The sequence below is a fragment of the Pongo pygmaeus genome, chromosome 18 (assembly GCF_028885625.2).
Source record: "Pongo pygmaeus isolate AG05252 chromosome 18, NHGRI_mPonPyg2-v2.0_pri, whole genome shotgun sequence".
In the NCBI taxonomy this organism is placed as follows: Eukaryota; Metazoa; Chordata; class Mammalia; order Primates; family Hominidae; genus Pongo; species Pongo pygmaeus.
The window spans coordinates 17,464,238-17,478,624 of NC_072391.2; the positions used below are offsets into that span (position 1 = coordinate 17,464,238).

General features: G+C 49.1%; 1 protein-coding gene across 1 annotated transcript; it reads right to left on the reverse strand.

Annotated features, from left to right (window-relative positions):
- Positions 1–661: 661 nt before the first annotated feature.
- RMI2 (RecQ mediated genome instability 2) lies at positions 662–6,996 on the reverse strand. The gene is made up of 2 exons (XM_054455378.2): positions 6,680–6,996; positions 662–1,809 (listed from the first exon to the last, which is right to left on the reverse strand). Exons 1-2 carry the CDS (start codon positions 6,972–6,974, stop codon positions 1,661–1,663), a joined length of 444 nt encoding a protein of 147 aa, XP_054311353.1. The 5' UTR covers positions 6,975–6,996; the 3' UTR covers positions 662–1,660.
- Positions 6,997–14,387: the final 7,391 nt, after the last annotated feature.

Consider the following 14,387-nt stretch of genomic DNA (forward strand, 5'->3'; position numbering starts at 1 on the left):
GTCTCTACAAAAAATACAAAAAAATCAACCAGGCATGGTGATGCGCACCTGTAGTCCTGCTACCTGAGAGGCAGAGATGGGAGAATCACCTGAGACTGAGAGGTTGAGGCTGTGGTGAGCTGTGATTGTGCTCTTGCACTCCAGCCTGGGCAAGAGTGAGATTGTCTTAAAAAAGAAAAAAAAAAAAAAAGATATGGAGGAATCTTATATGCATAGTAAATGAAAGAAGCCAGTCTGAAAAAAATTACTTACTGTATGATCCAACTATGTGATATTCTGGAAAAGGCAAAACTGAAAAGAAAGATCAGTGATTGTCAGGGTTGGTGGGGAGGGGTGAATAAGGGGAACCCAGAGGATTTTTAGGGCAGTGAAACTATTCTGGATGATATTGTAGTGGTGGATACACGTTATTATGCATTTGGCAAAATCCACAGAATGTATAAGAGAAGGAATGAAGCCTAATGTAAACTAAACTTTAGTTCATAAGAATGTAATGTTGGTTTATCAAATGTACCATCCTAATAAAAGATGTTCACAGCTGCAAAAACTGGGAGTGGGGTGTGAGTGTGGAGTATATGGGAACACTGTAGTTTCTCCTCTATTTTCCTGAACACCTAACACTGTTTTCTTAAAAGTCTATTAAAAAAAAACAAACCATACAGCCTATTAAAAAATTTATTAGAGGTAGAATATCAATAATCCAGGTGAAAGTCTACAACCATGTCAGAACATAATCTAACTCCTTTGATATTTACAATCTCAAAAAATTCAGGCATGGGTACTAAGCAGACAGCAGAAACCCAACATTCAAAACAATCACTGCAAAAAGTCATTCCATACAGAGACAAAAGAACTCTTAGAACACCAGGAGGCTCACCATGTCTCGCCCAAAGTTATGAAGCAGAAGTTTAGCTAATGCCTGAAAGGCATCCTTTATCTTGATGCTTTTCATTTCAACAAGAAATTCCGAAAACGTCTCAATATCTCTGAGTAATGGAAGAAGGTATCACCTTCTCTAGCTAGGAAAAGGGATAGAGCTGCATCTAAATGTTTGAGTGGTCTTCCGAAGCAGAAAGGGAGCTGTTGTCTTTCAGGGGCCGCCATGCCTGCCGTTAGGAAATGCCATTTGACTTGCACACTGGTTATGGTAGTTGCTGATGAAGAAGATGAGGAGCCAGGATGTCATTCCTTTTTTACACAGTCTGTCTTCCTGCCCATAACCACACTTTAATCACCATGGGCAATGACCGTACTTAAATTTTGCATTGTAAAACAGGGACGCAGCAGTAATGGAAAAAGTATCATCACTCATAAAATTTGGAAAATGCAACATGAGACTTCTGTGCCTCAGAGAGAGAGAGAGAGAGAGAGAGAGAGAGAGAGAGAGAATTAACACACACACACCAGGAAGGAAAAAGAAACACAAGCATCTGCTTTTCACAGCAAACACAGGCAAATCAAGGGGCAGCAGAGGCTGTGTCACTGAAGTATCCCAGGATTTAAACATTCCTACATCCGGACTCCTTGGTCAACCAAAGCAAGGCTCTCTGAAAAACTTTTGAAAAATACGCATTGAAAAATGTCCATGAAATCCACATCATTATAAGCCTCTAAATAGTTTCAGGATTTTGGTTGTTTTTAACGACAGTTCCAACATTATCTAAGGAATATTCCTGTGTAAATCTTCTACCTCCAGCTCCCACATACTTTCATGGATGGGATTATCAGAAAGGTCTGTCATCTTCACAGCCTGCAGGCAGGGCTCAGGGCTGCAGGCCTGAACCACTCCCATCACCATCACATACTTTCCTAGAAAAAGAAGAAAAGCCCATAGTAATGTTCTTTTTTTCTTTTGAGACAGAGCCTCGCTCTGTCGCGCAGGCTGGAGTGCAGTGGTGCAATCTCGGCTCACTACAACCTCCGCATCCTGAGTTTAAGCGATTCTTGTGCCTCAGCCTCCTGAGTAGCTGGGATTACAGGTGCCTGCCACAATGCCTGGCTAATTTTTGTATTTTTAGTACAGATAGGTTTTCACATGTTGGCCAGGCTGGTCTTGAACTCCTGACCTCAGGTGATCCACCCACCTTGGTCTCCCAAAGTGTTGGGATTACAGGTGTGAGCCACTGTACCCGGCCATCTTCTTTGGTTTCTGATTTTACTAGACCAAACAAAACTGTCATGTAAAATGTAACCATGCCCAAGGAATGGAGGAGATGCTCCCATCAGAGCCAGTTATAATTAAGTGGCTCTGAGGCAGGGGCAGAAAACCTCAGCTTTCCTCTAATCCCGTTCCTTGCTCAATGCTAGGGTATGTGACTGGTTTCTGTGCACAGGACACATCCTCTTTCTGCAGACACCCTCTGACAGTTACTAAGCAATCCAATTTTCCCTCCACATTGCCGAAAAGGCTGGGCAGGCAGCCCCCCGCCCCATTGTTCCAACTGCTGGGACCTATCCCTGCCACCTCCTCCAGCACATACAAGTAAATCCACATAAGGGCCTGCTGCCACCAGGATGATCTAATGACATATTAACTGTGACTCTCTACCCATTCCCTTGAGGAAGTGACTCTCCTTGAAAGCAAAACTTGAAACTTGGCCAGTCTCAACCACACAAAACCTGATTGTGTAAAAGAAAACTCCAAACGCTGCATGAAGGACAGGCCTGGTGCCAGCCCCGCTGCCTGCCTCGTGAGGCTTTCATTGCACTGCACGTGGGGCCTGGGGCTTTGACTGAAGGAAGCCAGGCAAGCTGACCCCTGATCCTGCTGTTCAACCCCAGGCAGGATGTGTTCAAGTATCTCAGAACTCCCCCCCACGTTCCAACTGGGTCCCTCTGTGACAGAGGCTAGTTCTGAAAATGCACTTGCCATCCCCTCTGAATGGGCTTAAAGTGCTGGTAGGGTTGGAACACACAGAAGTAGAACGACTGAAGGCCCAGGAAGAGAAGAACAAGCCCAAGGGCATTCCAACCGGGAGAGGGGAGGGGAAAAGGAGCTCTACTGGGAAGGCACACACAGCCAGCCGGATGAACTCAAAGGCATGCGATGGGACAAATTGGCCCTGTAGGTTCTACCCATACCCTCTCCCACTCCAAAGCAGCTCTCCACTGTCTCTCCCTCTCCTTCCCGCATCCCCACCCCGCGGTTGCCATGACCATTCCAATGGCTCCAGCCCATCTCCTGCCAGCTTCCTCCCCTTAGAAACCATCCCCACCCCACTGCTGCAGTCAACATTCTCGAATCCTCCTCCTGCCTCCAGAACTCAGTTGATCCAAGCGCGATCTAGGTAAGCATGGTTTCTCTGATTCTCCTGCAGACAGAAAGCAGCTTGAGGGCAGGAAGAGCTTCTCCTTCAACTCTGCCTCTTCAGCACCTTAGGTTTATGGAAACAAACTCCTGGATGTTCCAGAGGAAGAGGTGGTGGAGGAACAGCACTAGAGCAGCAGTGCAGTGAGCAGAGTTCAAGGCCATCTTGAAGCAGGCAGGTCCTTCCAGACAGCCACTGAGGCTCATCAGGATAGAGCCCTCCTACCTTCCACCACTGCCCCAGGCTCCCCAAAGGCATGCGGCTCTATCGCCTTCAAGCCTTTGCACAGGCTGTTCCATGGAGCTGCACAATCTCCTGCCACTGCACACAGACAGAGAGTGCCCAAGTGTCCCAGTTTTAACACTGAAAGTCCCGTGTCCCAGGACCCTCTCAGTCCCAGGCAACCCAGGAGGGTTGGTCCTTACAGATAATTCCAATGCATCCTTCAGGGCTGCTTCTTCCAGGAAGCCTTCCCTGAGCCCTCAAACCTAGATCAGCTGTCCCTCCTCTGCGCCACCTCACTCTTGCCTGCAATGTTACTTTGTGTTTTAGTGGACTGCTTACCTCCCTGCCTCCCTGATGGCAGTGACTCAATTTTGTCAAGCTGGACTCAGTATTAATTAACAAGAGGAAATGACACGGCCCCTGCCAGCTGGCATTCAGGCCAGTGGGTATGTCAGACAGATTCACCAATGCCCATGGGTTCAAACACTGAAGTATTTACTAGATGCCAGGCTTATGCCAGGGCTGAGACCAGATAGGAGACTGCCCCAGCCTGCCTGCAAGGTGCTTTGCCTGCAAACCAACACACCAAGCAGCACGGGTTACTTGCTGGGCCAAGGCTAAGGCCAAGGGTTGGCAAACTTTTTCTGTAAAGGGCGAGATAAATATTTTGGGCTTTTCCCACCATAGGGTCCCTGTCCCAAATAAAATTCTAGCTGTGGTTGGGACAGCGGCCCGAGACATTCTGTAAATTACCAATGTATTCCAATAAAACTTAACTTATGAACACTGATGCTTGAATTTCATATACTTTTCACATGTCGTGATTTTTTTTTCAACCATTTAAAAATGTGAAATCCTGCCAGGTGCAACGACTCATGCCTGCAGTCCCAGCACTTTGGGAGGCCAAGGTGGCCAGGAGCTCAAGACCAACCAGTCTGGCCAACACGATGAAACCCCATCTCTACTAGAACTACAAAAATTAGCCGGGTGTGGTGGTGCACGCCTGTAATCCCAGCTACTCGGGAGGCTGAGGCATGAGAATTGCTTGAACCCAGGAGGTGGAGATTGCAGTGAGCCATGACTGCGTCACTGTACTCCAGCCTGAGAGACAGAGCGAGATTCTGTCTCAAAAATAATAATAGTAATAAATAAACATCTTAAAAGCATTTTTAGTTCGCAGGACACATGAAAAGAGGAGGCCTGTAGTTTGCTGACCCTGTCCTAGACCAACGCTGGGGCTGAGGGCAGGCATACATAGAGGGAAGGCTGAAGGGTAAGGCTGTCGGGAGGGAACAGGAGCATGTGGCAGTAAATGAGTCCCCATATTTTGCACTCTCACTGTGAGCCAGGCACAGTACTAAGGCAGTTGTTTACTTATTGAATCCACACAACAGGCAGGAATGATTAGCTCCTTTTTACAAAACAGTACAAGTCCAGAAAAGTTAACAAAAGTGCTCCAGGTAGCTCAGCTGGGAAGGGGTGGAACCAGAAATTCGACCTAAGCCTGTCCAAGTCCAAAGCAGCTCAGGCCAGACCACTGACCTATCTGCCTCTAGTTAGACTCCAAGACTCAACAGGAAGGGCCCTTAGGAATGAAGTGATCTTGGCCTGATTTCCCAGGGGAGGGAGCCTCAGACCTCCTCATCTTAGACCGCACATCCTCTAGAAGCCTCCCTGGGCCACTCAGCACCTTGCACATCCTCATGGGTCCCCAGGGATCAGCAATCCTCTGGGACATTTGCTCACCGCCTGTCTCCCAGCAGACTTTATCTGGGTCTGGGCTGCAGCCCAACACTGCACATGGGGGGCTGATGTACAACACGTGCTCAATTGACATCCCAGGGAACAAGTGAGATGGATGCCCACTGCCTGTCACTCAAGACAATTGGTTCTTGGAGCACTTACGTGTCAGACACTGGGCCAAATGCTGAGGATACAGTTGTCAGGACCACACAGCTCTGGACCTCCAGTAGCTTGGTCTGGCCCAGTGGTTCTCAAAGTATGGCCCCCAAACACCACGTGTGGTGGGTGGTGCAGGCCTGTAGTCCCAGCTACCCAAGGAGGCTGAAGCAGGAGGATTGCTTGAGCTCAGGGCCAGCCTGGGCAACATAGTGAGTCCCTTATCTCAAATAAATAAAACATTTAACAAGTCGAAATTATGGTCCCCAGACCAGCAGCATCAGCATCACCTGGGAGCTGGTTAGAAATACAAATTTCCAGCTCCAACTAGACTTCCTGACTCAGAAACCCTGAGGGTGGAGCCCCAGCCATCCCAGCTTTAGCAAGCCCTCCAGGAGAGACTGATGCTGGCTCAAGTGAGAGCATCGGTGGTTTAAGAGAGGAAGCAGGCAGGGCGCAGCGGCTTACGTCTGTAATCCCAGCATTTTGGGAGGCTGAGGTGGGCAGATCACTTGAGGCCAGGAGTTTGAGACCAGCCTGGCCAACATGGCCAGTCTCTGCTAAAAAATACAAAAATTAGCCGAGTGTGATGGCACATGCCTGTAATCCCAGCTACCCGGGAGGCTGAAGCATGAGACTCGCTTGAATCCAGAAGGTGGAGGCTGCAGTAAGCTGAGGTCGCGCCACTGCACCCCATCCTGGGCGACAGAGTGAGACTCCGTCTCAAAAAAAAAAAAAAGAGAGAAGAGGCAAACATGAGTGAGCTACAGCCCAAGACAGTTCAATTAAGCAGAGGTACAGGAGGGTCTCCCGTTCCTAGGGGCCAGGGAGGACTTCCCTGAGAAAGGTACATTTGAGTTGAGACGTTAAGGATGAGCAGAAGTTTCCCAGGAAAGTATTTCCCAAAACTTGATGGAGAACAAGGATATCAATTGGGAGAGGGGGCTTGTGACAACTGCAGGTGCCCGAGTCCCTCCCCGGAAGATTCCCACTAGGGGTGGGAGAGTCCCAGGAATCTGTATTTGTTAAAGGGACGGCAGGTGGTGCTTATCATCAGATCAACTTCACCAAGGAGGGACCGGAGCAAGGGTACCCAAGCGGGGACCCGCAGGGGCAGAGGCCCGGAGGAGGGCTAGACCCGCCCCGCCCCGCCCCGCTTCGAGTGTCAAGAACGAGATCGAATCTGGCCTCGGCAACTTCTCGGCGGACAGCAGGGAAGAGGGCGCCCAGTGAGGCCCGGGCATTACCTGGGACTAGACAGGGCCGCCCGCGCGGCACCCGCTCCAGGCCGCGGACCGAGAAGTCCCCGCTCGGGTCCCGCAGCCGCGCCTCGCCGCGGTCCGCCATTACTACCCTGCCCTGCATCCACACGGCCGCCAGGTCCAGCGGCCCGCGGCCCGCCGCCGCCCGCGACAGCCGCCACGCGCCCGGGCCGCCCTCCGCGTCGCGCCGCAGCTGCTCCGCCAGCACCTTGAGTGGCGGCGACCTAGGCAGCCGCACCCCCGCGGGGCCGCCTGAGAAGGAGTCCGCAGCCGCCGCCATTCCGCCTAGCTACCGCTTTCCCGCCAACTTTGAGAAACAGTGGGGCCCGGCCCGCAGCCACCAATCAGGAGCGCGCTGGCAGAGCCGGCCAATGGTCGACGTCAGAAGGCGGGACCGCCGGGCGAAGCGGCCCTCTCTAGCAGCCAGGAGTGCGCATGCGTAGATAAAAGTAAATAAACGCCCTCAGGAATGAACGGAGGAAATGGGTTAAACGAGAATAAATAATTGAAGGCAGAGAGGTAAAGAACTTCCTCTTTCAACGCATCTCAAAATTTGGCGTGCATGCAGATCACCTGCAGAGTATGATTATTCATCTTTACATTGCCTTGTTTTGAGGTTAGTAAATACTGAAACGAATTAAGAGTCCGTCTTTATTGGGAGTGATCAGGAATCCAGTCAGGAGATAAGGCTCCAGTCAGGAGATAAGAGGGGCGACGGGAAGAGCTGGCAAACCTGCCCTTTCTTTTATTATTATTTTTATTTATATTTTAATAGCATCACATAATTTTAAGGTTAATAAAATATATTGCTATTTTTCAGAAAAGAAATGCACATTTATTGTAAAAAAAAATAGAAAGGGAAAAAATGTAGAATAAGAAAATAATTGTAAAAGCCGCTTATAGATATCCACTGTTAATTTTGGGGTATATTAGCTTTTAGGCTTTAAAATGTGTGTGTGTGTGTGTTGTGTGTGTGTTTGTGTGTGTGTGTATTTTTTTTGAGACAGGGTCTCTGTTGCCCAGGATGGAGTGCAGTGGCACAGTGACGGCTCAATACAGCGTTCACCTCCCGGGCATAGGTGATTCTTCCACCTCAGCCTCCGGAGTATCTGGGACTACAGGCGTGCACCACCACGTCCAGCTAATTTTTGTATTTTTTGTAGAGACAGGGACTTACCATGTTGCCCAAAGTAGTCTGGAACTCCCGGGATCACGAAATCCTCCCTCCTTGTCCTCCCAAAGTGCTGGGATTACAGGTGTGAGCCACCACACCTGACCTATTACTGATATACAAATAGTGTTTTGTATATTGTTTTCACTTAATAATGAACATTTTTCTGTATCAGCAAATATCCGTCTGCTTCCACTTGAATAACTGCATAATACTCGATTTATCTTATCACATATTAAACCAATATCCTGTAGTTCGACATTAAGGCTATTTCCAATTTTTCACTTTATAAATATAGCCACTGTGGACCTACTTAAAAGATAAATCTTTTTTTTTTTTTTTTTTTTTGAGACAGAGTCTCTCTGTGTCACCCAGGCAGGAGTGCAGTGGCGCGATCTCAGCTCACTGCAACCTCCGCCTCCCGGGTTCAAGTGATTCTCCTGCCTCAGCATCCTGAGTAGCTGAGACTACAGGTGGGTGCCACCCGCCTGGCTAATTTTTGTATTTTTTAGTAGAGACGGGGTTTCGTCATACTGGCCAGGCTAGTTAGTCTCAAACTCCTGACCTCGTGATCTGCCCGCCTCAGCCTCCCAAAGTGCTGGGATTACAGGCATGAGCCACCGCACCCAGCCAAGAGCTTCATTTTTATAAAATTGAACCAGGTCCTATTGTAAGAACTTTGTAGAAAGTACCCCATGTACCCCCACAGACCCTGAAAAGTCTGTTCTACACAGGTGAGGAAACTGAGGCTTAAGGAAGCTAGAGGGCTGGCCCATAGACTCTCAGTAGCCTCTATGAGGTTTTGGCCTCTACACCTAATATGGTTTGGCTGTGTCCCCACCCAAATCTCATGTTGAATTGTACTTCCCATAATCCCCACATATCGTGGGAAGGACCCTGTGGGAGGTAATTGAATCATGGGGGCGGATACTCCCATGCTGTTCTAGTGATAGTGAGTGAGTTCTCACAAGATCTGATGGTTTTATAAGGTGCTTTTCCCCCTTTGCTCAGCACTACTACTTCCTGCTGCCACATAAAGAAGGACATGTTTGCTTCCCTTTCTGCCATGATTGTAAGTTTCCTGAGGCCTCCCCGCCCTGCGGAACTGGAGTCAATTAAACCTCTTTCCTTTATAAATTACCCAGTCTTGGACAGTTCTTTAGAGCAGTGTGAGAACAGACTAATACAACACCTCAACCCTGACCTATAAAGTAACCAGGCTCCTAGGCTGAGAAGGGAGCAGGAACATTAACCAAGAGAGAATCCAACCCGTTCATGCCTGGTGGGTCCTCACTGACCTTCCCCCACGGTACCTTAAGGACAGAGAAGTGATGGGGAAGGGAGTTAGGGTGAAGGCAGAAGCTCCCAGGCTTCTTGTATGAGCCTGCGAATTCCCCATCATTCCCTTGGCCTCCAGATTCCCTGCACCCGCTCCCACAAGCCCAACACCATGTTGCTGGCAGAGTGATCTTTTCAAAACACAAGTCTTAGCATGTCAGCACCGGGTTTATAACACCTTGATGATGTAATCCACACATCTGGAATGTGAGCATTCCAGGCAGAGGGAACTGCACATGGAGGGGCCAGACAGGGGAGAGAAAGCAAGAAGCATGTAGCAAACTGCCAGTAGTTAAGAATGGCTGGGACACAGAGTAGAAATGGAGGACTGGGGATAGATGAGTCTGGCCCTACATAACCTGCATTATCCCCATTTTACAGATGATGAAACTGAGGTTCAAGCCAATGACAAGCCTGAAGCCACATGGCTAGTGAATGGTAGAGTCAGAACTCAAACCCAAATCCATCTGACCCCAAACTTCATGTATCTTGAACTACAGGCTCCATCTCACTGTTCACACTCTCACCCACCTCCACCCATCAGAGGTGCCTCTAGACCTTTGCTTGTGTTGTTTGTTCTCTGCCTGACATGCCTCCCCCTCAATCACTCTCAGTTGAAACCTGGCTTAGTCATCAAGTGCCTGCTCACCAGCAAGACTTCTTCTGTTCAGGGAGCCTTTCTTGAGCCCCACCACTGGAATTAACCTCTTCCTTCCAGACCAGTTTGCTGGTGCTCCTAATCCACGGTTTCCCAACCTCAGCCCTACCGACACTGGGGCTGGATAATCTTTGTCGTGGGGGCTGTTGTTTGCACTGCAGGATATTGAGCAGTACCCCTGCTTTCCACCCACTAGATGCCATGGCACCCTCCTCAAGTTGCAACAACCAAAATATGTCTTCAGACATTGCCACTGTCCCCTAGGGTACTAAATCACCTCTGTGGAGAACCACTGTCCTAAGCTACAATACTCACTGCCCTCTGTTTTGAACCATAAATAGTTGTGTCTGTGTCTGTCTTACCAGTAAAGCCTGGGTTCTCAAACTAAGTTGTCAGCAGCAGACAGACAGGTAACCCTGGTGTAGCAGGGGCAAACCGGCCTTCTGATGTCCTGGCAACAGGGGTCCATCACACTCAGCCAGTGGTTGTCACGCAGGACTGTGGGCTCATTGTTGCTAGATCTGATTTTTCAAGACATTTTCTTTTTTTCGTTTGTTTTTGTTTTGTTTTAGATGGAGTCTCACTATGTTGCCTAGGCTGTAGTGCAATGGCACAATCTCAACTCACTACAACTTCTGCCTCCCAGGTTTAAGTGATTCTCCTGCCTCAGCCTTACAAGTAGCTGGGATTACAGGTGCCTGCCACCACGCCCGGCCAATTTTGTGTATTTTTAGTAGAGATGGGGTTTCACCATGTTGGCCAGGCTGGTCTTGAACTCCCTGCCTCAGACGATCCACCTGCCTTGGCCTCCCAAATTGCTGGGATTACAGGCGTAAGCCACCGCGCCCGGCTCAAGACATTTTCGTGTATAATTTCCATGTTTAAAAAAAAAATGCTGGCAACCAATTCAATTCTGAAACAAAGGAACAAAAACAAACCATGTGCCCCTGAAAGTCATCCATGGACTGACTCTGGCCTGTGGGCTTCCAATCTGCAAACTCTCTTCAGAACGTGACCTCTGCTCCAGGCACCAAGGCAGCCTGCATGTTCACTAATGTGCAGCTCCTTAAATTTCCTGCAAAATAGCCAAGGGGCTGTAGTGTTTCACCAGCTCCAGGAGTTGCAAAATCGGCATTTTAAATTACAGTCATGAGCAGACAACTGGGGTCTGTTGACACATGTTGGGTAAGCCTCCCCTCTAGGGAGGATTATCCCCCCTCCCCCACACCACAATCCATCACCCTCACACTCAGGCCTGAAGCAACCCCCTGTGCCAGCCTCCCCGAACTCCAGCTTCCCAGTGAGATAAAAGATCCTTGGAAGGGGGTTTCCTACCACCTGCACCAGTGAGGACAAAGGTAAGGTGAGAGGAATTGTAGGCCTTGGCTTTATCCTCAATCTGCCCATTCACCAGTTCCCAGGCCAATCAGGCCAAAAATGCTTCTGGTTTCCAGAAACAACCCTACTGCACTAAGAAAAGGGGTTGTTCTGGGTGGGGCGTGGTGGCTCACACCTGTAATCCCAGCACTTTAGGAGGCCAAGGTGCGTGGATCATCTGAGGTCAAAAGTTCGAGACCAGGCTGGCCAACATGGTGAAACCCTGTCTCCAGTAAAAATACAAAGATTAGCTGGGCATGATGGCACACGCCCCTAATTCCAGCTACTTGGGAGGCTGAGGCAGGAGAATCACTTGAACCCAGGAGGCAGAGGTTGCAGTGAAATACAAAGTAAAATACAAAGATTAGCTGGGCATGACGGCACATGCCTGTAATTCCAGCTACTTGGGAGGCTGAGGCAGGAGAATCACTTGAACCCAGGAGGCAGAGGTTGCAGTGAGCTGAGATCATGCCACTGCACTCCAGCCTGGGTGACAAGAATGAAACTCAGTCTTGAAGGAAAAAATAAAATAAAATAAAATGGGTTGTTCTGGAAGGGTATCCATACAGTGACATCTTCAAAATAGCAAAAGCTGTTATTAGTTGAGCCCTTACTATGTGCCAAGCACCATGCCAGGCACTTCATGTGCAGAGACTCAGTTATTCCTCATGACAACCCTAAGAAGTAGATACTTTACTTCAGCCCAATTTAGAGATGAGGACATTGAGGCTTGGACAGGTGATGTGACCTACCCCAGACCACACAGCTAGGAGGAGGTAGAGCCAGGAACCCATCCCCACCCTGGAGCCTGGCCTGGTGAGCTAATTTTTAAATTTGTTATAGAGACAAGAGAGACAAGAGTCTCCTTATGTTGCCCAGGCTGGTCTCGACCCCCTGGCCTCAAGTGATCATCCCACCTCAGCCTCCCAAAGTGCTGGGATTACAGATGGGTGCCACCGCACCTGGCCTCTAAGGAGGGTTTCATTATAAACCTACCCTGAAGGGAGGGAATCTGATTTTATGAGAGGGTATAGCCTGGTGAGGCCTGGATGACCTCTGGAGGTAGGGGCTTGTGCCTGGGCTGAGACCTAAGGGACAAAGGGCAGACATGAAGTTGCCCCAGGCAGAGGGCACAGTGTGGGCAAAGTCAGGAAGTGACAGGGCTTGGATCACTCCAGGAAGAGAGAGGAGTCGTGTCACAGGAGCTCGAGATCCAGACAGTGAGGCAGGCAGGCAGGGACCAAGTTTGGGCACAGCCAGGGAGGCAGGACAGGGCATGGTGGGGCCAATGGAATCATTACCCAAGACGGGGATTTTCAGGGAAACAGCTTAGATAAGGCCAGGCGTACAGTAGCTCCCACCTGTAATCCCAGCATTTGGGGAGGCTGAGGTAGGAGGACTGCTTGGGCCTGGGAGTTCGAGACCAGCCTAGGCAACATAGTGAGACCCCATATCTACAAAAACTTTAAAAAAGGACTTTGTGTTCCTGTAGTAGCATACTTTGGAGGTTGAGGTGGCAGTATCATTTGAGCCCGGGAGTTCAAGGCTAAAGTGAGATGATTGAGCCATTGCACTCCAGCCTGAGCGGCAGAGAGATATGCTGTCTCAAAGGAAATACAAATTAAAAAATCCAGCTGAGCATGCTGGCGTGTGCCTGTAGTCTCAGCTACTTGGGACACTGAGGTGGGAGGATCGCTTGAGCCCAGGAGTTCAAGGCTGCCGTGAGCTATGATTGTGCCACTGCACTCCAGCCTGGGTGACAGAGAAAGACCCTGTCTCTTAAGAAAAAAAAAAAAAAAGAAAGAAAACTTAGATAAGAGGATGCTGTGCCTCCCTGCGGGTCTTCAGTCACCCATGGTCCTGGCAAGAGAGGAGGGCCAGGAGAGAGCTTCACCCACCTGCTGTCCTGCCCATGTGACATCCGCAGGTGCTGCCATGGCCACGACTGTTGTTACACTCGAGCTGAGGAGGCCGGCTGCAGCCCCAAGACAGAGCGCTACTCCTGGCAGTGCGTCAGTCAGAGCGTCCTGTGAGGTGAGTCCCCAGCACCACCATGCCACACACCCCAAGTATCCCCTGGGCATCCTGGCATAGCCAGATGACTTCCGTGCCCCTGTTGCAATAACTACTGCTTCCAACTCTCTATAGACAACCCCTTGGGTATATCTAATGTAAGTGACATTTATTTTATTTATTTTTTGAGTCAGAGTCTCGCTCTGTCACCCAGGTTAGAGTGTGGTGGTGTGATCTTGGCTCACTACAACCTCTGCCTCCTGGGTTCAAGCGATTCTCATGCCTCAGCCTCCCAAGTGGCTGGGACTACAGGCATGCACCACCACGCCCAGATAATTTTTGTATTTTTTTCAGTAGAGGTGGGGTTTCACCAAGTTGGCCAGGCTGGTCTCAAACTCCCCACCTCAAGTGGTCTGCCCGCCTCGGCCTCCCAAAGTGCTGGGATTACAGGCGTGAGGCATAGTGTCCGGCCCTAATGTGAGTGATCTTTGACACTGAGCACTTGAAAAAGAAAACCCTGAAGAAACCTAATTCTTTGATGTCTGGACGACAAGGAAGAAGACAGAAATGGCATCAGATAATAAACAATGTAAATGTTTATCAGAAAGGGGCTGGGGGTAGGGACCAGAAGGAGGATCGCTTGAGGCCAGGAGTGCATCTCTACAAAAAAGTTAAAGGATTTTTTAACATTGGCCAGGCGTGGTGGCACACATCTGTGATCCCAGCTACTTGGGAGGCTGAGGTGGGAGGATCGCTTGAAACTCAGGAGGTTGAGGCTGCAGTGAGCTGTGATCGAGCCACAGCACTCCAGCCTGTGTAACAGGGCAAAACCAGTCTCAAAAAAAAAAAAAAAAATTTTACTTAACCAACCACTTCTAAAGATATTAAAAAAAACCCCTGCAATTAAAAACCTCAGGTCCCTCAGGGCAATCTTACCAGATTTTGAAACAAAGCAATAACATAAGGACTGTAGTGTTTTATTTTTATATTATTTATTTATTGTTTGTTTGTTTTTGGAGTGTGGGTTTGTTTGTTTTTTGATATTTTTGTTTTTTTTTTTTGAGACAGAGTTTTACTCCTATTGCCTAGGCTGGAGTGCAATGGCGTGTTCTTGGCTTACTGCAACCTCCACCTCG

Bases quoted from the DNA above. Each gene is read 5' to 3' on its own strand.
- RMI2 (XM_054455378.2), bottom strand. From the start codon at position 6,974: ATGGCGGCGGCTGCGGACTCCTTCTCAGGCGGCCCCGCGGGGGTGCGG. The intron at 1,810-6,679 runs GTAATGCCCGGG...TTCTTTTTCTAG, and splicing joins GCGGCCCTGTCTAGTCCCAG to GAAAGTATGTGATGGTGATG.